Genomic DNA, 23095 nt, shown 5'->3' with positions numbered 1-23095 from the left:
ATTTAAACTGAAATAGGAGAAGGAAGGCCCATTAGGCCCACAAACAAGAAAGATCAATCGGCCAAGCCAAGCCACAGATCAAATGGCTTATCTTCTTCTCCGCCACTCGCTTCCTTCTGCAAACCCACTCCCAGCCCGTGCTTATACAAGCCCCACAGCCATGTCTCTAGTACCTTGCCTGCTTAATTTCCTTCTCAGCCATGGCCGCCGCAATTTCCTTCACAATCTCTAGCCCTTCCCTCCGGTTTCAACTCTCTAAACCCACTTCTAAATTTAGGGTTCGCCGTCTGAGAATCATGGCGGCGGCTACGGGAACCAAGGTCGTGCCGGCCGTCATAGTCGGGAGTGGCCGCGTCGGGAGGGCGCTGCTCGATATGGGGAATGGTGAAGATTTTCTGGTTAAGAGAGGCGAGTCCGTGCCCCTTGATTTTTCGGGCCCCATCCTCGTGTGTACCAGGAATGATGATCTTGAGGCTGTTCTTGAAGCCACTCCTCGATCGAGATGGAACGGTATGATCACTGAATTCGAATGGAGTCTTTGTAATTGGGATACCTTTCGACGATGATTTCCTGCGAAATCTTTCCACCATGTTTCAATTCACTTCCATCTCATTTAGTGGGGGTTTTAAAGTTTTGATTTCTGTTCTAAGTGTTGGCATTTTGGACTTGGACGCTTGCTTGTTGGAAAAGTCTCCCATTTCCTAATGAGATATCAGTAGCTATAGCTAGCATGTTGAGCTTTGTGAATCAAATAAATATTTGAGCTCAGACAGGAGAAATGTAAACTATTAGCTTAAACTTTTGAGTATTGTGCGATATTTGGGTTTAGAAAAAGAGAAGGTTTCCCATTGGAAAATCTTATCATGCAATTGCTTGTGCTGTGTTTTTTTGGCAATGGATATTGACAATCTAGCAGATTTGGTTTTTTTCCAGAATGGAATGCTGGACCCTTGGTATGAAAGCAAAGGCCTAGAGGATGCTAATCAACTATTAGCTTACTTCGCTATCTCGAAGCTCGGAGAGGCACCCGTGGATGGAATAACGGATACCAATCCTGAAGGACTGACAGCAGCATATGGAAAATGGGCATCTGCTGTAGCTACAAGGCTCAATGCTGCAGGCCTCTCCTGTAAGGTAAAAGCAAAAACAAATGTGCCCTCTTATGTGTAAACTGAAAATTATTTGTGCAACTGGTGTAAGGTTGAAGTTAATCTGGGCTGTTTTAAGTTGTGTGGTTTTTGTTCATGAAATTTTGGGAGAGACATAAACAACGAGTTGTTTCATGAATGTTGTTTTGAGAATTTTCTGTTCAATCTAGACAGTAACTTTAGAGGGTTATGTTGTAAGCTAGGTTCTTGATAAGGAAGCATTTGAGAAACAAATGTTGGAGAAGCTGATTTGGATTTCTGCATTTATGCTTGTTGGAGCTCGACATCCTGGTGCGACTGTGGGTGCTGTGGAGAAGGACTATCGCTCCGAGGTAAGATGCCTTCATACAATAAATTTACTGAATTTACTGCAAATTTCTTATATTATGTATTGTCTATTCAGTTCAATTTCTGTTGAAAACTGAACCAACAAGGTCTTTCTTGGTCTGTTCCAATTCTTAACTGATACTGGATGATGAACTTGCTGTCCAATGTTGTGCTTACTTCCTTGGGAACCTCTTTAATTTCACTCGCAACAAAAAAAATGGGCAATATCTCCAGTCTCACTTGCCACGGTCCCTACAAGAGGAACCAACACTGGAGATTACGACCACCTCGAATGTTATTCTCTTTAGTTAAACTGGAAATCTAGGATAGACAATTTGATCAAAATTTATGATTGCAGGTTTCTAGCCTCATTGCAGAACTTGCATGTGCAGCCGCAGCTGAAAGGCAGTTGGTGTTCGAAGATGGCATAGAGGAAAGATTATGTGCATATTCTCGGGCCGTCGCACACTTCCCAACAGCAGTAAAAGAGGTAGATTAGAATTCAAAGGGAATTGTTGAACTCTTAACAGGCACGAGCTCTCAAATATTACCATCTTTTACTAACAACCCTTTTACCTCCACAGTTCAAATGGCGGAACGGATGGTTCTATTCTCTCTCTGAGAAAGCCATTGCAGCAGGAAAGCCTGACCCTTGCCCCCTGCATACTGCTTGGCTTAAGGAGCTGAAGGTTGTCTAGGAATGATCCCTGTGTTTCTATCTAATGGATTTCCTATGTTGGCTAATCCAAGGTGAAACCTTTCTTTTGTTGTTTCTTTTCACTGTATCTTACTGATCTCAATAAAAAGTAAAATTTTCTTCTGGATCCGAAACCACTTGTTGTCATGGGGAGTAAACCAGAGGGTAAACTAGGCCCCTGCCTCTTCAGTGGGTGAGTGAGGATTCATCATCTGTATTCTGTACCATCCTGAACTTATGAACAGAAAATACTTCATTTATGCTCACTTTATTACCTGTGATCTGTAAAGATGTGAACTTAGAGTTAGTGTTTCAGTTTATGCACTCGATGGAATTAACTTTACATCGATAGTGATGAATTTATACCCATGGTGCCCCGTAGTATGAAGAAAAAAAAATTCAAATTTACTTGGCTTCCATATTATAGCATGTGGCTTATAAAAAACGAGAGATTATGATACTACGTGTAGTAGAGAAGAAATAAGATCTTTTTATATCTAAATATCAATTGGAAAAATCATAGGCAAATTCTTAAATCAACCATTAAGAATGAGAATAACTAAAAACTAAGAGGAAATGTTGTCTACTACTTGACTGTTAGAAATTTAGGACTCCCACAATCAAAATGAAATCAATTGAAAGGAGAATGTTCTTTTGATGTTATTTACTATCAATTTTATGAAATCATCATCAAAATTCCTTTGATGTTGTTTATTAAAACCGTCTGAAATTGAAATCAGAATCAGATATATAACAATTACTCTTGTATACTTTTTTTTCCTTTTTAACTCATTACAAATACATCGTTGTACTCTAATCTTTTTTATATACAATAATAATAAATTTTAACTTAATTTATTACTATATCATTGACGGTAAACATTTTTTATTGTAACAATTTATTTAATATTAATAAATAATGAATAATTAAAATAAAATTACATCAAATAAAATATTTTTTTATTTGAACAACCATAATTTAATATAACACATTATTAAATTTTATTATTCTAATATTTAAAAATAATAATTTCTATTTTAAAAAATCTATGAATATAAAATCACATCAACTAATAAAAATTGAAGTATAAATAAAGAAGAAATTATAAAAATATAAAAAAATTAATTAAAAATTGTATTGGTCTAATTAATATATGAGAGAAAGGATAAAAGTTGTAAATTTATTATAAGAAAAAAAATAAATATATTTTTAAAAGCTAATTTTTAAAATATGCATAGAATTTTTAAAACGGTTAGGAATTTAAGAATTAATGAGTTATCAAACAAGTTTGTGTTTTGAAAACTAAAATCTAAAAGCCAACGGTAGAAAACAACGATTGATTAAATGAGCTCTTATATATGGTGGTTTATTCAATCATTTATATTTTGTTATTAGATTGATGCATTTTTTACATTTCGATAAGTTGATATTTTAGTCAATATAGTTCGGGTTAAGATACATGTATCCAATTGCTAGATTGATAATTTGAATCTCTGTACCCACGTATTGTACTTAAGGAATGAGAATAAAGTTGATGAAGTTGGGCTATAATCGGAAATAAGACTACAAAGTTTGAAGTGGATCCCACTATTTGATTCCATTTCTACAATTTGATAAACACCATCAAAACAAATGAAAGTTTTCATTACGATTTCTTGATTACGATTGTTGGTAAGTAAACATAGTCTAAAATAAACATAAAAGAATGTTGCATCATTTTAAACGCCTTATTCGTATGAAATATAAGAAATGAGAGAAGTCGACTTTTCGTCCGAACGAATTCATAATAGTTTAGGAGTCCTTTTTCTACTAATTGACTCTACATCCCCTAGCAATTTACTACGAAGAACAAAATTGCAAGGATCCAACTACCTACTCACTAGGCCCTATCCTCCACGAGTGACAATTCAACCATTAACTCAAATAACCGAAGCTAGAAGAAATTTAGGATAAAATGAAGCACAATAATTTAGAAAATAAGCTGTAAATTCTGAGAAATTGGATAACTTGGAGAAATTAGAAACAAACCCATAATTTGTTCTTGGCTTCGGCTCCGGGTTCAATAAAGCTTCATGATGGAAAATGGAAATATGAATTCATTTTATTTAGACAAATAATTACTCTGCAGAGAATAATCATATTTCAAATTACCCCGAGTAGTAACTCTTCAGCATAAAGGCAAAATCTTCTATCCCAATATTTCTTTGGCAATGGGAAAGTCGGGAGTTATATCCACAGGTACCTGAAATTGCAAGGATGAAGATAATTAAATTTTCTATTTATATTTAATAGTATCATCAATAGTAATAATTAAATATAATACCAACTTCTATAATTAAATAATAATTTACGTGACCAAATGACAGAATATGAACAGCAGGAATTCATTGTAGCACAAGAAATTTTCTCAGAACAAGATGCTATGGTACATTTAAAGTTTAATTTGGGGGTTAATTTCAAGAGGACGTTATTCATATTGTATACAAAGATCACTTGATAGTTTTTATTTTCAGTAACCTGTTTTCAATGAGGAACAGAATTCAATCAATATTAAAATATATTATCAGTAATACAAATCAAGCAATTAAAGTGTGCAACCACTAATCATTTATGTGATTCTTAATGTAAACTAATGCTCATTAACTAAAACATTGTATACCTCATCTACAAAACAGCATATTCAATGTCATATTTTATGAATAAATTCAACAGTTATTAAATATTATTAAAATATATGCTATTTCTGTAACTATAGTCTATACTCTATGGCACTAAATTTTGATATTACTTGTAATTTCTCAAATTTAAGTCTACTGGAATTTTCAATCTTTGAATCTAATAGTAAATCTATGGGTCGTTGTTAGCATTTACCTGGACTCGTTCTAAATTACGCAAAGCTACTTCCAAAGGTTGTGACATGACACTGTATTTCTGAAGGAGAAGCTTAGCTGCCTCCTTGTCACCTCTTGCCTGTATGGTTAGTATCTCCCTACTCAGGCTTTCAACTGCATCTCCCACCTTAAAAATGAAAGGAAAATATTTGGTAGCTACGAGTATAATATTATTGACGAAAATTGAAGCCGTTTTGATGATAATTTTGGTCATGTTTGATGACTATTTTGTTTTTTACTTTCTTGTTTTTTAAATTTAAGCTTATAACCACTATTTCTACCTACATATTCATTTGTCTTTTTATCAAATTTTTCAAAATCTAAGTCAAAATTTGAAGGAAAAAAAATAATAAGTTTGCAAGTATAATTCAAAAACTTCTTTTTTTTCTTTTAATTTGGTTAAGAATTCAAATATATTCCCAAAAAATGTGAAAAACATGCTAAAGAAATTGTAACAGAAAACCAAAAAACGAAATCGTTATGCTTCCTAACATTTCTTTTTTTTTTTTTGGGTATGTTTTTCACCTTTCTTAAGAATTCAAATGTTTAGCCAAATTTTAAAACCAAAAATTTTTAGCATTTATAATTTGACTTAGATTTTGAAAACATTAAAAAAATAATAATAAAATAAAAAAATAATAGATAACAAAACAAAGAAACATATAGGTAGTGTTTATCAAGTTTAATTTTAAAAAAGAGAACCAGAACCAAAAACAAAATGGCTAAGGGCGTACCTTGTCAAAATCAACAGAAAAAGTTTCATCTGGATTTAAAATGAAGGCTTCTTTCTGATACAGCCAATTAAACTGCAACGCCTGTCCTTTCCTGCCAACAAACCGAAAGTCTAAGATTTTAGGCAACAGAAGTAGAAGAAGCAGTTTCATATTGTCAGCTTACCCATGAGCCTCTGATAAGCCGAAACGTACTGATCGGAAACATCCCGCAAGGAAAGCAGCATACACGCACTTCAATGAAGCTCCTGGTAGCAGACCCTAGTTGAGATTCCAACATATAAGTAAATAGACGATTGGAGTTTTTTCTTTTTTTGCCATTTTTTGGTACAACATAGGATGAGGATTCAAATCTACGACCTTTTAATCAGAAATATATCTCTTAACCAATTGAGCTATATTCTAGATTTTTTTTCTTTTTTTTTTTGGTAAAATACTCTAGGTAAAAAGGTCGGTTGATCCAAATTTCATCCAACCTGTAGGATAAGGAACCTCAGCGCCCAAAGGCCTACAATGTCAGCTTTTGCTTCCTCCAAAGCTGAGTGGAGTTCTTGAAGTTCCTGTAACCAAAAATAAAGAGAAAATATGACTACTAGAAAGATCTTCAATGAAACCAGGAACAGAAAATAGATGTCAGTCTGAAGCAAGATCTACAACTTTGTCCTTTTTTTCCCATTGGAATTAAGAACAAAAGTTCTATGATCAACAGAATCAGAACTGCAAGATTTCTCAAATAAGTAAAAAAATTTCTCAACTCCCTTTACCATATGACATTCTTAAAAAGACAAACCAAATTTATGGTTTTGGGAATCACAGCTCACACCAACAAAAGTATGCATATTCTTTTAAACAGATTCTTATAAACTAAAGTGATTCTTGATTCCTCCATAGATTCGTTATCTAGATAGCAAAACTAGTGTAACTTTGAGAATTATGTTGACTATTATTCAAAATAAGTAAGGAAGTACTCGTGTGGTTTCTGAATCCATTGAGATGACCCAAGAATTTCGCTATTTCGATTTAATAGAATGGCTGTGGTTCCATTTATTTTTTATATATAGATTAAGAAAAAGTACTTGATGGAAGCAAATGAGGGCAACATGTGAAACAGTGATTTTGTAGCGATACAAGGGCAACGTTCATATCCAGTAAAATAAAATAAAATAAAATATATCGAATAGAAAATTCGATAGTACTCCTCACTGTACATTTTTGTCTCAATATAAATAAAGGTATATAATCCATATCCAGAAAAAAAAAATGGAATAATCATAAAAATATATCAAACATATAATTTATGGCACTAACCAATCTCACGGTAGATTCTTGACCGTTCGGAAGTTTTATGGTATGAGGTCCAATACCGTGGCAACACTCGTGGCAAATTGTATGAGTAAAGAAAGAATCGAAGTCCACAAATCCACGTTGTTCGCTTGTAATGCAAACATCAGCAATAGGCTGAAGAATATGCTTGAACCTATAAAATTTTGAAAACAAGCATGTTCATATATGTCTAATAATTTCCGATAAGTAATCATCCAAAATTAAGATAAAATGACGGAAATTAATACAGTACTTGGCCTCTGAAACATTCTTAAGCATGACCATTGATGTTCCTCGGTCTTTCAAAATTCGCTCATCATTTGGCAAATTGAAAGCAACAGTTTGAGGACCCTTTACATCCTGATAAAATACCAAGAAATTAACCTCAAATTCTTGCAGATCATCATTTATAGATTAGTATGGTTTGCCTCTCTAGTGGTATTGAACAAACTGTTTCATATGCTGTAAAAAACAGATATGATTGAAAAGTTCCAATCCATCATCCGGAATAAATCAGTAGAATACAAATCCATCCAAAAAAAAAGCGCTTAAGATCATCATTTATAGATTAGTATGGTTTTCCTATATTGCCCTTCTGGCCATGGTCTCTGTCTCTTTGGGTTAAGCTGGCCAACCATTTCAATTTTCATTTTCCTCTTCCTCGGAAAGAGAACTTAGAGAAGGAATGGATGACTTTGGGATTTTGTGGAAATTATTATAAGAATGAAGCTAAAATCCTATGGATCAAAGTAGCTTTTGTGTTATGTTGTGGTAGTTGTGGCTAGAAAGTAATAGGAGAACCTACAGCGACTCTTTCAGAAATTTTGATCAGCTATCGGAAGCAAGAATAGCCTTTGCTCTACGTCTGAGTTTCTTAGATCCAAGTTCCTTTGTAATTATTCTGCCAACACTTAATCCCTTGGAGACCTTTTCTGTAACTTCGAATGATACCCAAGGAGAAGCATTCGAAAACACATGCTATGAGACATCTCCTAAATACCCTTTGGAATCTCAAAAACGAGGTGGGCTTGGGTTTAAATCCCAGCCATCTCTTCTTTGTACAAATACCATCTTTGTTAATGCGCATATTTCTGCTTATATTGGAATTGGGCTGCTACTTCTCTTTCCTTTAGAGTTAGGAACATATAACTATATAAGGTATGCATCTTCGTTATCCTCCATTCTTTTATTGTAGAATCTATATACATAAACCTATGTAAAAGTGTGTCTTATAAAAGGAATGAATGTAAATTTTATGTGACTGCATGAAAATCGTGAAAATTGACTCACCCCTGCATTATAGAGAAGCTGAACAACACGTATAGGGGCAGCACTAACATCTTTTGATTTGTATGCATTATCCATAGGGAGATTTTGTTCCAAGACCTATAATAAGAACATTAGCATTAGAACTACTTCTCAAGGGGAAAAAAACTTGCTCTTTCCTATGAAAGGATGATAAAACCATCTTAGATTTTTTGGGGAGGAGATCAAGATTAGAGCCATTCAAAAGAATACCTGCAAATTATCACCGAAAAGTTTTACTTGAGCAGTTCCTTTGTCATCCCGAATTCCGATGAAAGCTTCAAATGTAGCCTAATGCAATTCAAAAATTTTGTAGCGTTGATATATGCAAATTGTGAATTGAAAAGAACCAGTACTTTTAAAAAATCAGTAAATCCAAGTTTGATGTATAAAATTAGTACCAGATAGAATACCACTGAGGCCATATACTATGGGAGGTATCACACCACATCAGTAAATTCAAATTTGATGTAAAAAATTAGTACAAAATAGAATACCAATTAGGAACCACACTATGGGAGGTATCACATGCCTTTCTAGCGCTCATTTTTAAGGCAAAAAAGGGGTTTGTTTTAAGCAAAGAAAGTTCTCAAAAGAATTTCGAGCCATCAAATGAACATATGTTTTGCTGAGTCTGGCTTATTTTTTGAAGTACAATCGATGTCTACGCAAAATAAATTAAGGAGCTAATAGGTACCTTATACCCAAAAATTGTATCTTCATAGGTCTCATACGGACCAATAGTAACATCCAACTTAGAGTCCTACAAACAAAGACACCACAATTTGAAAATATCATCATTATTATTAAATTGTAATGATTAGATAGATCAAATACATTCATCGTTAAATTCCAATGATTTTATAGATTAAATACATTTTTTTATTGATATCCGTGAATATCTGGACTAGCTTGCACGCACCTCGACTAATCTCACGAGACAATTGCTAGACCCTACTACATTTAGTTGCCCTACTACATTGACCCTTATTGACCACTAGGCCACACCATGATGGTTTGATAGATTAAATACATTCATTGTTAAATTCCAATGATTAGATAGATCAGATGTTGCAAAGGTCAATTAATATATTATGCTGTATTTTAAGCTAAATAATTCATCAACGAGAAAAAGAAAACGTACAAAAACTATTGGGAAAAACATGCTTTGGTATAAAAATTCATTATTTTAGACGTGCAATATGTTTTCAATTCTATAAACTGCCTTTTATCCCCAGAAGAAATCTATAAACTACCTAGGACATGAACAAGGAAGAGAACACTAAAGACTTATGAAATGAAGTCTCTCACATTCTGAGATATCTATCATCTTGTGCAAATTGCAAAAACAAACTCTCGCTCTATTGATGATTCAAAATGTTCAAACGATACTTTGAAAATGAGAACTGTTCCTAAGGAATTCCTATACATCCCCGTTCAGGATCCCCATTGCTAGGCCCAAAGCCATATCAAACAAATTAACAATATATATTCACTGCAAAACTTTGCAAGTGTAACAAACTTGCTACACTAACCAATTCCATCCATGCTATATCTGATTCATAGTAATCATTTGAGAGGAAAGCATCAGCCTTGCTATGTAGTAACCTCTTCAAACTATTCAAAGGAAGAAAAAATCAGAGAACGTTGTAAGCAGAATACGATACATTCAGATATTGAGAAATAAAAGTAGGATGTAAAAATGTGAAGATTCATACCTGGGAGAACTAGTTATCTCCCCTGCTTTATGCAATAATTCAGCAGCTTTTGATAGGTAAGAATTATATTCTTGGGAAAAAGGTACGCTATACAAATCATAAGTAGAACCCTCCAAATGGTTTGTGCTATCAAGACCATTATTGCAAATAGACGAATCTAAATTAGATTCACTATGTCTTCTGATTACACTGAAGAATCCTGTAACGACATCTTTCTGATCCTCGGTCAGACTGTCTTTCCATAGTTTGAATTCCTACAAGATTGAAACAAGATGGACTTGCTGCATCTTAAAGATTTTTTCTTTTATATGAACGCATCTAATTTTTTTTCCTTGTCAAGCAGTAAATATGCTCATTGCATACCAGCTTGTCCATGTCAGAAGGGTAGAAGTTTGCACCAGGAGGTTTCTGCAAGGGAAATGCAGCTTTATATTCCAGGCCCTTCCACCCCGTAACTGGCCTAGTGGCTTGAGGAAGCAATTTTATTGCTGAATCTGCAGTAGTCAGAAATGCCTCGTTTTCATCAAGGCAAGACCTGTTGAACATGAAATGTTATCTATTGGGGAAAATTAATCCATATACGGCATTTGTGAAAACATAAAAGCCAAGAAACTTCATCATGAAAAAGATGAAAATAAATTAGGATTAGCAGACAGTGCATAAATACAGAAGATTAAGTTTTCAAATAGCCCACCCGTTGATACTGCATTCGTTCATAAATGCAAGGACATTCAAGAACTAAGACAGTTAGAGAAACTAAAATATATATATATATATATGTATGTATGTATATATACTACTCTAAAGAAGATGTACCATGGATTTTTATTAATCAGATAATAGGCCCACTTCAATTCGTCTAACTGCGAAGCAGCAGCATGCTTCTTCAACCAATCTCTTAAATCTGGATTACTGTACCAAACCTGAACAAAATAATATAAAACCACAAATTCTAGAAAGACCCATCACCACAATCAACGATTTAAAAGCAAATCAGTTACATTAGCAGCTTTTTAGTTCAGGAGGGTTTGATGGAAAAATGGAAACAAAAAAACCAGTTACATTATTCTTCCCCCTCATTCTCATTCCAATGACTTACTAAATTTATCAAAGATTAACGATTCCCATTTGGAAGCTCCACACTAAAATTGAGAATCAATTTCATTAATTTATTATTCTTCTTGGGAAGTTAGGAAACGTCATTTCCATTTCGCATTTGTTTTTCTTCTCTCTAATTTTTTGTGGATCCATACGAATTTAAATGTGGTTCCATTTCCAATCAATATTAGTAAACAATTAATAGAAATTCTCTCTGTTTGAACTCCAACTCCAAAATAATTTTAGCAAACATGATGTCAGAAGTTTGATCCTCATTGTACAATTTGCTTTTCTTGATAGATTTTCATTTTGATTCTCCCCCATTCCACTACCTTAATAACAAAAAGTTGATAGTATCACTAAATTATTATTTTATTAACATATTTGTAGATGTGCCACTTGAATGCTACTTGAAACATGAAACCAACTAGCCCATCAACAAAATTTCACCTACCCATTAATAATATCCATTTCGTCCAAGTGGCATAGGGTTGATGTTTCAAATATATTAATAAAATAATAATTTAATGGCACATCATCTAGTAACAGATTTTTGTAAAGAAGGACCTAATTGAGACTTTTTAATATATTAAGACTTAAGAGTAAAATTAAGAATTCTAAAATATTAAAGACCAAATTGGGAATTACCTACAAGATTAGTAACCCTTCGGTATATTTAACCAGTTGTTTTTTTTCACCAAAAAAGAAAAAAAAAAGAGAAAGAAAGAAGGAAAAGCATCAGCTTTGAAGCAAATTCCAACCATCTTGCTTAAATTATCTTAACCCATCTTTTGTGTTTCCTTTTTTTCTTTCTATAACCGTGAGTAAAGCCAACTTGTGCACACCTCAACTTGTGCATTACTGTATTTAACTACCAAAGAAAGTTGTGGGATTCAAATTCTAGGTAGGTGACTATGATAAGTTGAACTCATTCCTATTAAACCCTTCAACATTTTTACACTTGTCCCAGTTACCACTAGGTCGACACATAGTGGCTAACTAATCTTTCGTTTTCATCACAAACACAGAACTAATGCACTGATTGGGTTCACCTTATACTGTCCTAAACACATTTTCTCCTAGGGATCGCATAACTAACTCAGTGTCTCTTGAGAGATCCAATCAGAGAACTAATTTGGTGACTGGATTCGGTGATGGAAAGGCATTCTCACGATGAGATCAGTATCATTTTTTAAATCAAACAACATTATAGAACTATTTCAGCACGGTTCTTAACTACATGTTATATTTTCGTAGGCAAAATTAAAGCAAGCAATCATCCCTATAAGATTACTTCATAAAAACTAATAAGTATATGCAAACCTGCAGGTAAAATATTTCATCCATTATTGCCGCAGCCTTGATAATTGCAGCCAGAGCCTCTTTATCTGAATCTGTAAGCCCTTCCAACTACAGAAAAAAAAAAAAAAAAAACCCACTCATCATATTCTTCACGTAGGTTTGGTAGTGTAATATTTGTAACTGTTTTAATGTTATTTTAGCTAGTTTTTCAGGGTTCGTTAGTAGGATTATTAACCTTTACCTCAGGTTAAAAGTTGTTTTACTATAGTAAATAATCCTGCTAACTCATCCTACTAATTATAGCTTGCATAAAGGTTAGATCCAACACAGTGACATTGTATGTAAGTTGCTTTAATGTCGTTTTAATTAGTTTTTCAGGATTGGTTGGCACGGCAGGATTATTAATTATAACTTTAGAATAAAGATTGATTTACTTATTTGTAATTTGTCTTAATGTTGTTTCAACTAGTTTTTTCAGGATTCGTTAGTAAGATTATGATAAGCCTAAGATTAAGAATGTATACACTATAAAAGGGCTCATACTGGTAGGGGGTAGAAAGTAAGGCAAAACCATTAGAAAGGGGGGACCACAGTACGGTTAGTAGAAGGAAAATGGGGCATTTTGTTGTAAGGGTTATATACACCCTGGATAGTGAGGTAGAGGGGTATCTTTTGGCTATTTAGTCCGGTAATATTTGGGAAAGGTCTGAGAGCTCTCTAATTCTACCTGGATCCTTGTTATTTCCTCTGATCATAAATCATAGAAAGGGTGTTTCTATTAAATTATTAACTTTCGCATACGAGTGAGAGCTATATGCTCACTTGAAAATGGTTCATCCACTAGTTTAGTAGTTTTTGGCATGACTGATGGATTGGAAGTGAACCTTTATGCAAGATTTTCCCCGAGCATTTTGCCCTCTCCAATAGGAAATTATCATCTTACAAGGATACTTGGGTCTCCATTCTCTGGTGGCTTCCAGACAGTTGGGAGTCTGGGACCTCAATCTCCAAAGACACTTTCTGGATGAAGAAATTGTAGAGTGGGCCTCCCTCCCTTCAGTAGTAGTCCTCACACTTTCTGCTCTCAATTTGTGGGGTTATTACTTATTTAGTTGACCAATGAACTCTACTAGTAATACAGTTGGAATACACATTTCTGAGTCAGAAGGTTAAAACAAATAGCCACAATTAAATGCTGTTCCTGAAGCATCTCCTGGAAAAGCCGTATATTCCTACTCCCAAAATTTCCCATATCTTATTTTTGGCTAATATGTCAACTCCCATACACGAACCATGTACTATTGACAACAATATAAAACCTCTCCTTATTCTATGTTACCATACAAAAGGTGTGACTTTCAATTTAAGTACAAAGAAATTTCCAACAATAGATCTGCTAGAAGCCCTGGGCACTTGATCAACATAAAAAAATATCATGGAAGAATATTCAGCATTGGTTGTGGGTCTAGGTCAGGGTAACAGGTCTAAGATCAGGGTTTTGGGAGGGATGCTTGGAAGGAGTGAGAGCCATTTTCAATGAAGTTCCTAGACAGATCAATTTTGCTGCTAATGAGAACCAAACTATCAAGGAGGTTTGGAGCTCTTAAAAGCCGTTTGATCTTGCAATTTCAGGAATTTTTTAAATGATAGCTAAGCAGATGATGGACCAATCTTCTTTTCCTTATTGGTCAGAGGTCCCATCTTCAGACAACAGCTAGAGTTTGCAAGCTACAGGATCTTTTATGGTGAACTCTCTCATTTCCAACAACTGGTGGAGTTTGCTGATCTTTATGATCTTTTTTTTCCCCTGGTAGAACTATGTGGAAGAGAGAGAGAGAGTTAGCTTTACATTAGATCTATTTGCCTAAGCAGTGAAGATGCACATCACCTGACCCGTTGGTTCCCTTTCACTAGCATTCCCAAGTATAAAGTTCTAGGTTTCTAGGTGGTTTCCCCAATAAGGATAGAAGAGTTTATCACCCAAATCCTGCTCAATCGATCAAGCAAGCTATGATTTGGCAGCATGGTCTTTGTGTTCTACTTTGGAATGTATGGATTGAGAGTAGGAGGTAGAAAGGATTAGGGATGAAACTTCGGGACCTTGCTGTTTTTATGGACTCCTCTTCGCATACTTTTATTCTTTCTTTTTTTTTTTTTTTTTTGTCCTTTTTGTAGTTATTCGGCCTCTTCTATTATTGTCATTTGGGAGGCTTTTTGGTAAATAAAAAGCCTTCTATAGCACTAAGAGATTGCAGGCTCTTAAGTCTTAATTGTGAAAATACAAGATCAAGGATAGAACACATAGGCAAGTCGAGAAGATCTGTAAATTCAGAAAGGTAGCTACCTCAACATTGAGTGAAACAGAAGCATAACGTTTCAGTTGCTTTTGTAAAGTCGAATTGCGCGCCGCATTGTCGACCTTGTACCTGTTTGCCCCGGGGGGAGGGATTAAAGCTAATTGACTAAATACATCTTGGAATGTAAATTCTACATGTCATGTCATGTAGAATATATCATTGTTGCATATATCAAATTAAAGTTGGGTAGCATTCAAATCAAATATTGTGGGGTCAGGTAATTGTTGCATAAATTAGTCAAATTACGCGTAAGTAGCCCGAACACTGATTCTAAACTAAAATATAAATTAAAGAAAGTATGGTGGTATTGCAACTTACTATTTAGCAAAACATAATGGAGTTGGAGTATGTGGATTGACCTTTAATCTATGAAAACAGATACAAATAACTATTTCCCACTGATAACAAATTCAAAGATGCATTCACTTACTTTCTTTTAACTTTTACATACTGTATGATTTGATTTCTTAAAATTTGAGAGCAAATATAAGGCTTTAGAGATGCAAAATGGTCCAACTTCAGTAAGAATAACAAAGAGTATTGTTTACCGAGCATCTAAAAAACTCACGCGGGAAGTAAATATACCTGTATTTAGTTAACTTTGATAGATTCCAGCTTACTCTTGTTCAAGGAGATCTTCTCTCTCCCTTCTATCCTTCTCTTTTTCCTTTTTTTTTTTTTGTTAGAAATGAGGGAAAAAAATATATTCTACTTTTTTTCATGGAAAGACCAAAAAATAAAAGCATGTGGATATTTCAGGCAAGGTATGTAAAGGAAAAGCTTATTCTCTTATTATATCTGGATGATAGAATAGATTAAAGACTGATTGCTACGATAATATTATTTTTCAACCTAGAAAATGTCAATTTCACAATTAGCTATTTGACAATAGAACTATATAAAATTTCATCATATAGAAAGTAATATCTTCTCCTCAAGGATATTAAACCTGTCAACAAAGGATTATGCCATCAGATATTTTTGATAGCTTACCTTTGTGCAATTATGTCAAAAAGTTGACCATATTGTCCATTTACATCATATGGGGCATAAGCAGGATCTCTATTTGCAAGTAACCTTTTATACTCCAGATAATGTATATATTTAACAGCAGAAACTTCTGATTCCTACATCAAATTTAAAGCAAAACATACGTTCAGAGTCTCGTACAAATCAGTTTCGAATGCATACTGACCATTATATTTTAAAACGCAAAATGCATTGAAATGCAAACAGCCTCTGAATTTCACAACATATTTTCTAGAAGTTCAAAGATCATAAGTTTGTGTCTTATGTCTTTCAAGCAAAAAACATTTTCAGGAATGGTATGCTGGCAGCGTAGACACAAGAAAGATTTAACATACCTAGTTAGCAGTTAGGACCATATGAGAGAAAAATGGATGATTAAACACCAACCTGAAGAGTAAAAGCCTCCAGAGGGATTCGATCCAATGTTGTTACCAAATACACATCATCAAATTCATTATCAATAAATTTTCCACCATTTAAGATGCTGTAAATCAATTTAAGGCTAAATCAGAAAGAGGAAAAAAATAATAATAAATAAATAAACAGGCAATGAAGGAGTAGACTCTACGTTAAAAAATCCCAAATTAGGATTGAATTACATATTATGCTAATGTATACTGATTACGGAGCATAATACTCTCACAAGATGCACTAGAACTCTAAAGCGTTATATTTTATTCCAGGAAAAAAAAAAAAGGCTGACGTGACCTCATGATATTGTAGGATAAAATTAAGAGATCTTATCAATTTACACAGACAAAAGAGATGCCCAGACCTACTAATAATATAATATAGATTGTGGATGAGTATGCATATTGTTGATGATCAATGAATTAGAGAAGATGAAGCCAAAAATCAAGAGGATGACAACCCAGAACTTCTTTCATAGGAAAAAAAATTCATTGATAAAAATACAATCTTGAAGTTCTCCTGATAGGAAAAGCAAGGGATCCAAGCCATGTTCAGAAATGGAAGACTTTTTTTTCAAAAACTAAAATCAGGTAAAAGTAGAAGTCCTACTTTTTCTTTTTGGTAAGAAACTTCAAGATGAAAGAAATTTACAAAAGGAGAATCCCCATAACTGGATTACAAAAAGGTCGTCCAAATTGATGATGTGAGATCATTTAGACCATAATTAGAAAGGGGGTATAAACATTTACACCAACCAAGAGCTAATAACAAAGTTCTGAACTATTGAATGGGAGAGATTTATCGTTGAAAACCCGGTTGTTCCTTTCAAGCCAAATACTCCCTGGGAAGACTAATCAAATGCACCCAAATAATTCCATCCTCCTTTTTGAAGGGATGACCTACCAAAGCCATCTGAAGCAATATCTTAGGATTTGTGTGAAAGGGAAAGCACCCGCCAAGCAAGTTTTGAATCTGTTCCAAAAATCCATATCAAAATCACAAGAAATAAAAAGGTGTGGCCCTGGGTTTCAGCCTTTTGGAATCAGGTGAGGCAGCAATTTCGTGATACACCTAGGGAAGAGTTTTTCCTTTGAATTCTGTCATAGGTTTTGATCATGCATCGCTAAGCTCCAAACAAAAGAATTTGATATTTTTTGGAAAAGCCTCACAAATGGAAGTGCAACTCCAGATTCCAGAATTAATTTTTTTTAAAAGGAAAAAAAAAAGGAGATAATAGATCACATCATATGCAATGTCTAATTTATCAGGTTACTTGTGACCGATCCACCAACCTCTGATGGAGAAAAACGAATGTCATTTCAAATGCATCCTTCGGAAGAATAACACCAAGCTCTTCTTGAAGCTCCCTCCTGAAAGAATACGTGTAGATTCCTTTTTTATTCTTTCAGTAACAAATGTTCAGATAGTAGTAGTGGAATGAAGCACCAGCAAATCACAATTTAGAACTAACAAATGGTGCCACTCCATCGTTCAAATGGGCAATGACTAATAATGTCATTTCCTGCCAAGAACTATGAAGACTTGCCAATAGTCATTTAAGTATTGGCCCATTAGAAAAGAAAATGACTGACAGAACTATAAGGACTAAAATCAGCTGTTTTTGTAATAGGAAACCGATAATAGTATTAATCAAAAAGGCACATAAAAAAAGGGAAGGTGAGACAACCCCACAAGACCAATGGGTTGCAAGGCTTCCCACTCAACAAAAATATGCAAAAACTCATAATTACAAAAATCTTTAGAAGAAGGTACCAAGAAGAAGAATATAGTTTGTCAGGTGCCGAAAGCTCTCTATGCTAGACTCGATGCCTTTGATTTTTCTTGAACCACAAATGCCAAAAGAGTAACAAAAACACCGATTGGTCCGGATAATTCTAGCTTTACCATTAAAATCCAGTTTTCAACTCTGCTATCTTATATGCCGAGAATTGATTAGAACCAAGGGGCATCCACAAAAAATGGTATTTGTAATTAACATGCATAACATTCATTGATAATAGCAGGATTCAATCAACTCCATGGACAAAGTTGACACACTTCATAAGGTTCTTATACATTTTTATTTCTCAGTGGACGAAGTTGAAACGCTGAATTTATAAGAAAATATAATATGAATTTTATTATTGCATTCAATAAAGAATACTTGTATCTTATATAGAAGCTTTTTTGTAGTCAAACAACCTAAAACAAAGGAGCAGTGACTGATCAGTGAGGTGAAAAATGATAACAATTAATCATCAATAGTGTTACCTAGCTGTCACAAGTGATGAATCACCAGCAGATATGTGACCGGCACTAGATATATCCCACATCCCAGGCCATGAGTCCTTGCAGTCAGCACGTCGTTGGAGAAGTAACTCTTGTGTATTCTCAGCAAAAATCCATACATGAACAGCCCGATGGTAGTCCCCATCTCGATGAACATCTCTCCTGTATTTAAACCGAAGTATTTGATAGACAAAAACAAAAGGATCTTACAAAAAGCCATGCTGGTTATTAGCAAACAGAAAGGTATTGCAATCACACATAAAGGAGAAAGAGTGCACCGAAATTTATGGTCTTTTTTATCAAACTACTTCTTTTGACTTCTGACTTCGTAGGGCCCTCCTTGATTGAGAGATTGAAGAGTTAATCTCTCTTTTTTCTTTACTTCAGTAGGTTGTTCTTTATCCTAGTTATAGAGACAAGTGTTTATGGTCCTTTAAATGATAAGGAACCTTCTCTTGCAAGTCTTTGGATCTTCATTTGGCTTCCTCTCCTTTTGGAAGGATTAAGATGACGCTAATAGATGTTCCACAAAAATCCTCCTCTTAAGTAGGCCCGCTAGTGTGTTTTGTGCGGGAGTGGATCAAAGGTTCTGAGTTATATCTTATGGTAGTGCCCTTTCACTTCCAAAGTTTGTCGTGGCATGTGGCAAAGTTTTGGCTTATCTTATGTTCACATGTTGAGCATTCGCTAGGACCCTCTCGTTGAGGAAATGGTAATATGATATGGATTCTGATAGGAACCCAATAACTGAAATTGAAATTGTATTGGTAACTTGCAGAGTAAGAACATACATATAACTTTCTTTTGATCTGTTGCCGAATACCATAATGCATTCATATATAAACACACATACACATATATTGGCTTGCACGCAACTCGACAATATTTAGTAATGAAATAAATTAAACTCGTATAACTTTAAATCTTAGTTGGGCATCAGCATAGTTTTAAGGTGGATATGGATGACATGTTAGAAGGCAAGAAACTCGCATCATCCAAAAATCATTGCATAACCCAGAAGTTGAACATAACAATTGTTGCTCACATACACAACTTTTTCGGTTAAATTTTTTGGTCAACCAATCGGACATGTATAAAATAATATTAAGTAGAAGAAGAGAAGAAGGATACTAAATAAGAGCATGCCTGGGTTTGGAAACTCCAGTCCTCTCTCCAGCTTTGGTGAGGACGTCGAAATGTTCTTCCTGCGTATGAGGTTCCGCCATTGATGAACTTTAATGGATGATTCGGGATGATAACCAGCTCAGTCTCTCACAGGTTCTTCCTGCGCTCGGATTCTTAAATTCGATTCAACGTCAAGAATCCAATTCGAGAAATAAATTGGATGGAAGAAAATAAATATATCAAAAAAATTAATAATAATTGGATGGAAGGAAAATGTTTGGTGGCCACTCTCAAAAACAGAAGAAAGTAATATGGATTTGATAGTTGAAGAATAAGGTTTTAATTGATCCAAATTTTTTACCTCATTTTGACAACACGGCATGGAGCCAATCACGTCTACAATACAACTAACGTCTTTTTTTATAGAAATTATTTGTCCAACTTATGTGTTCCTCGCGTTAGAAAATGGATTTCAACAAAAATAAAATAAAATAAAAAAATAAGTATAAAAAATGTAGTTCCAATAAAAACAAAAAAAAAAATTATATAAATTTTGTGAATTTTAGTTTAATTGGTTAAGACAATTTGTTTGAATTTGAGTCGCTTATATAATATATCGACTGCAATAAAAGTGAGTGAGTTAGGACAATTACATATCTACGAGAATATTCATATTCCAAATGTCTAACCAAAAAAACATACCCTTTCTATCAACTTGATTTAGATTTAGATCATAACATACTTGAAAACGATAAATATATAGAATACAATTTTTGTTTGCTCTATTGTTTCGTCACTTTGTACTTGACCACGTGCTTTTAACTAGTGAAGTTATACTTTAAGTTGACATGAAATTTATATTTATATTTTATTTCAATGAATTTTAAAAACCAGTATTATTTATTTATGAAATGTAATTTTAGTTTCAATTTGATACCTTGAATTTTAAAAATGACATAGAATTATTTCAAATATTTGTAAGAAACCCCTCAAAATTTCATGGGACGATCTCCCGCCAACATGATTCATTCCTAAGGTGATCCCTCCTCATTTCTTTCCCTCCCTCCCTCATTTTCCTCTCCATCATTTAATTCGCGAAATGGCGAGGTCGATCGAGACAAGTCAATTTTTTATTTTAAATATCGGCATCGATCAAATGTTGGTCTAAATCACAACTTTAATTACAGAGTCTCAAAAATCTAAACTTGTATACCTTATAGAATCAACAAACTCATATTCTAAGAAATCAAACCATCAGACCACGACCCATGCAAACCCAAATCATAATCGTTCTTACTTCTTTTATTCACACAACTAATCTTCATGAATCATGAGTCGACCAAACAGATTTCATAAATCTCAGGCACCAAAAAATTGCTCAAATAGAACTTTTAATTTGGCCTCTTCAGAATTAACACAATTCGTTTTAATGCACTGAAGAGAACATACATCATAAATCTGCAAACACAAAATGATTGATTAATGCATTTTTTTGAAGAATTCTTCTTCTTTTTTTTGTTTTTTTAATAAGATATCATGTATAGAGAGCTCACTTACATTTTACTACACAAACTGACTAACTTCAACCCAAATTGTTGAGAATTACAAACAAAGGGCACAAAGTTTTGGAGACAAACCCAAGTATCATAGAATTTTCAGTTTCCCTTTAGCCATGGAAGCCTTTGCGAGCTCCAATCGACACTGTTCTTTTTGCACCCCCGTCATCCCAAAGCAAGAAGAGGAAGAGCCTAAGGTGACAGCAAAGTAAAGGTAAATTGTGCAAAGAAAAGTCAAGAGGACGAGTGCCGTTAGGAGGAAGCGATGCCGCTGAACGAGAGTCGACCAACTACCAAACTCGTTCGGAGGAAAGGGCTTTCGGAATGATGGGGACCTCCTGTGAGGAGAAGACAGGACACTGTCAAGAACCATGTTGCATGATCCAACCTACTCACTCCTCAGTCAGCCTGAAATTAATAGCACGGATTGGTTAACTTGCCACATAGTTCTCAAGTTTTCACAAACAAGAGAAAAGTTTATAGCAGGGCAGTTGAGTATCAAGAGAACGAGTAACTGATCTAATTCCAGAACAAGACAATCCAAACATTATACAAGTTTTCTTCTTCTTCTTCTTTAGAAAGATATACCACCTCCTAATAACAGTTTGATGCGGATTAGAAAATCTATACGCCCTCTAATAAGATACATATTCGAAATACATTTTATAATTTCTCTCTCATACCTCTAACAGTGTAAAACTATCAACCGCATTATAAGCCCCTCCCAATTATTTCATTCACTAGAAACTCCCCAACTCATAGCTCTTAACTACTATAACTGATGCAAGATAAATGTGACAGGCTTCAGGGAATTAATTGATTGGGTGCCTGAAAACCATATGCTTCTACAATGATAGATAGGGGTCATATTTGTTTGGCAATGGTGACCAACCTAGCACAGTTTTCAGTTCTTCCATAATCAACAGAGTTTAAAACGATGCAACCAAAGCTCCCGAGATTTGTGGTTAATAAGGGAAAACCTTATCCATTTTAATACATCATGTAGAACTAAGCCAGAAAATGCACATTTCAAGCCTACCATTAAGGCCATAAAAATATTCAATGAGGAAGAAAGGAAACCACACGACTTTCCATGTATTGTAGAAAGAAAAATAGCTCATCAAGCAATTACTTTCCATGCATTGTAGAGAAGAACAACATTTGCTTTCCCATAAACATCAATATCACATGGAAGAGTATAATCCACAGATGAATTACAAAAAGAAACTCATGAGATGCACGGCCTCAGAAGATCAAATTCCGAATTTACAATCAAAGGCAGATCGAGGTATATTAACTATTATACCTAAAACTACAATCAACACCTTCAATAGGAGGCGAGAAAGCACACAGCTCCGATCTAAAACCAGCCCAAATTCCCAATGAATTCCATCAAAACAACTTAAATTACACAACCAAAATCCGCCAAGAACCCATATCAAGAAAATTTCCAGTGAAACACAACATTGAGAATTCAGAAACATCAGATCAGAAATAAAGAGAGAGAGAGAGAGAGAGAGAGACTCACAAAATCAAAACCAGATACCCAAAACAAGAATCGGATGAATTAAACAGAAGGAGGTGAATGTCCCGACACGCCTCGGTTCCGGGGAAAACGATGCCCCGGAGGCAATCCACGCGGCCTCCACGGTTGGAAAACTTTGTAGAGAGAGAGAGAGAGGGAAGGAGAGGGAAAGCGTGGGAATAATATAGATAGAGAGAAAGCAGGCGGGTGGGTCATGGGTGGGCGTAAACCGACCCTTCAATTGGTGGCTCTTCGATGGGGC

At 34.5% G+C, this 23095-nt stretch overlaps 3 protein-coding genes across 5 annotated transcripts; 1 reads left to right on the top strand and 2 right to left on the bottom strand.

The window, feature by feature from the left end:
• The first annotated feature begins 100 nt into the window (after positions 1 to 100).
• LOC111021267 (nuclear protein) lies at positions 101 to 2438 on the top strand. Its single transcript, XM_022298162.2, has 5 exons — positions 101 to 510; positions 917 to 1134; positions 1352 to 1480; positions 1834 to 1965; positions 2060 to 2438. Exons 1-5 carry the CDS (start codon positions 201 to 203, stop codon positions 2171 to 2173), a joined length of 903 nt encoding a protein of 300 aa, XP_022153854.1. The 5' UTR covers positions 101 to 200; the 3' UTR covers positions 2174 to 2438.
• Positions 2439 to 4150: 1712 nt separating this feature from the next.
• NUDT3 (nudix hydrolase homolog 3) lies at positions 4151 to 20056 on the bottom strand. 3 transcript variants are annotated; one of them, XM_088117345.1, is made up of 22 exons: positions 19774 to 20055; positions 18610 to 18789; positions 17631 to 17708; positions 16315 to 16411; positions 15892 to 16025; positions 14886 to 14967; positions 12563 to 12649; positions 10958 to 11064; positions 10505 to 10676; positions 10142 to 10395; positions 9959 to 10040; positions 9121 to 9186; positions 8637 to 8714; positions 8409 to 8504; positions 7372 to 7478; positions 7104 to 7272; positions 6272 to 6355; positions 5962 to 6056; positions 5799 to 5889; positions 5045 to 5191; positions 4325 to 4415; positions 4151 to 4241 (listed from the first exon to the last, which is right to left on the bottom strand). In XM_088117345.1, the coding sequence occupies exons 1-21, from the start codon at positions 19851 to 19853 to the stop codon at positions 4362 to 4364; spliced, it is 2340 nt and encodes a 779-aa protein (XP_087973471.1). In that variant the 5' UTR covers positions 19854 to 20055; the 3' UTR covers positions 4151 to 4241; positions 4325 to 4361. The 3 variants fall into 3 exon arrangements, with proteins under 3 accessions (XP_087973471.1, XP_022147163.1, XP_087973472.1); XM_022291471.2 differs by having other exon boundaries at positions 4151 to 4415; XM_088117346.1 differs by lacking the exon at positions 9121 to 9186 and having other exon boundaries at positions 4151 to 4415; positions 19774 to 20056.
• A 1155-nt stretch (positions 20057 to 21211) lies between these two features.
• On the bottom strand, positions 21212 to 22996 carry LOC111022141 (ephrin-A3 protein). Its single transcript, XM_022299309.2, has 2 exons — positions 22837 to 22996; positions 21212 to 21716 (listed from the first exon to the last, which is right to left on the bottom strand). The coding sequence occupies exon 2, from the start codon at positions 21679 to 21681 to the stop codon at positions 21397 to 21399; it is 285 nt and encodes a 94-aa protein (XP_022155001.1). The 5' UTR covers positions 21682 to 21716; positions 22837 to 22996; the 3' UTR covers positions 21212 to 21396.
• Positions 22997 to 23095: the final 99 nt, after the last annotated feature.

The sequence above is a fragment of the Momordica charantia genome, assembly GCF_013281855.1.
Source record: "Momordica charantia cultivar OHB3-1 chromosome 9 unlocalized genomic scaffold, Mcharantia_2.0 BLBB01000009.1, whole genome shotgun sequence".
NCBI lineage: Eukaryota > Viridiplantae > Streptophyta > Magnoliopsida > Cucurbitales > Cucurbitaceae > Momordica > Momordica charantia.
The sequence above is the reverse complement of the archived record's forward strand: the minus strand, read 5'-3'. Positions and strand labels throughout refer to the sequence as shown.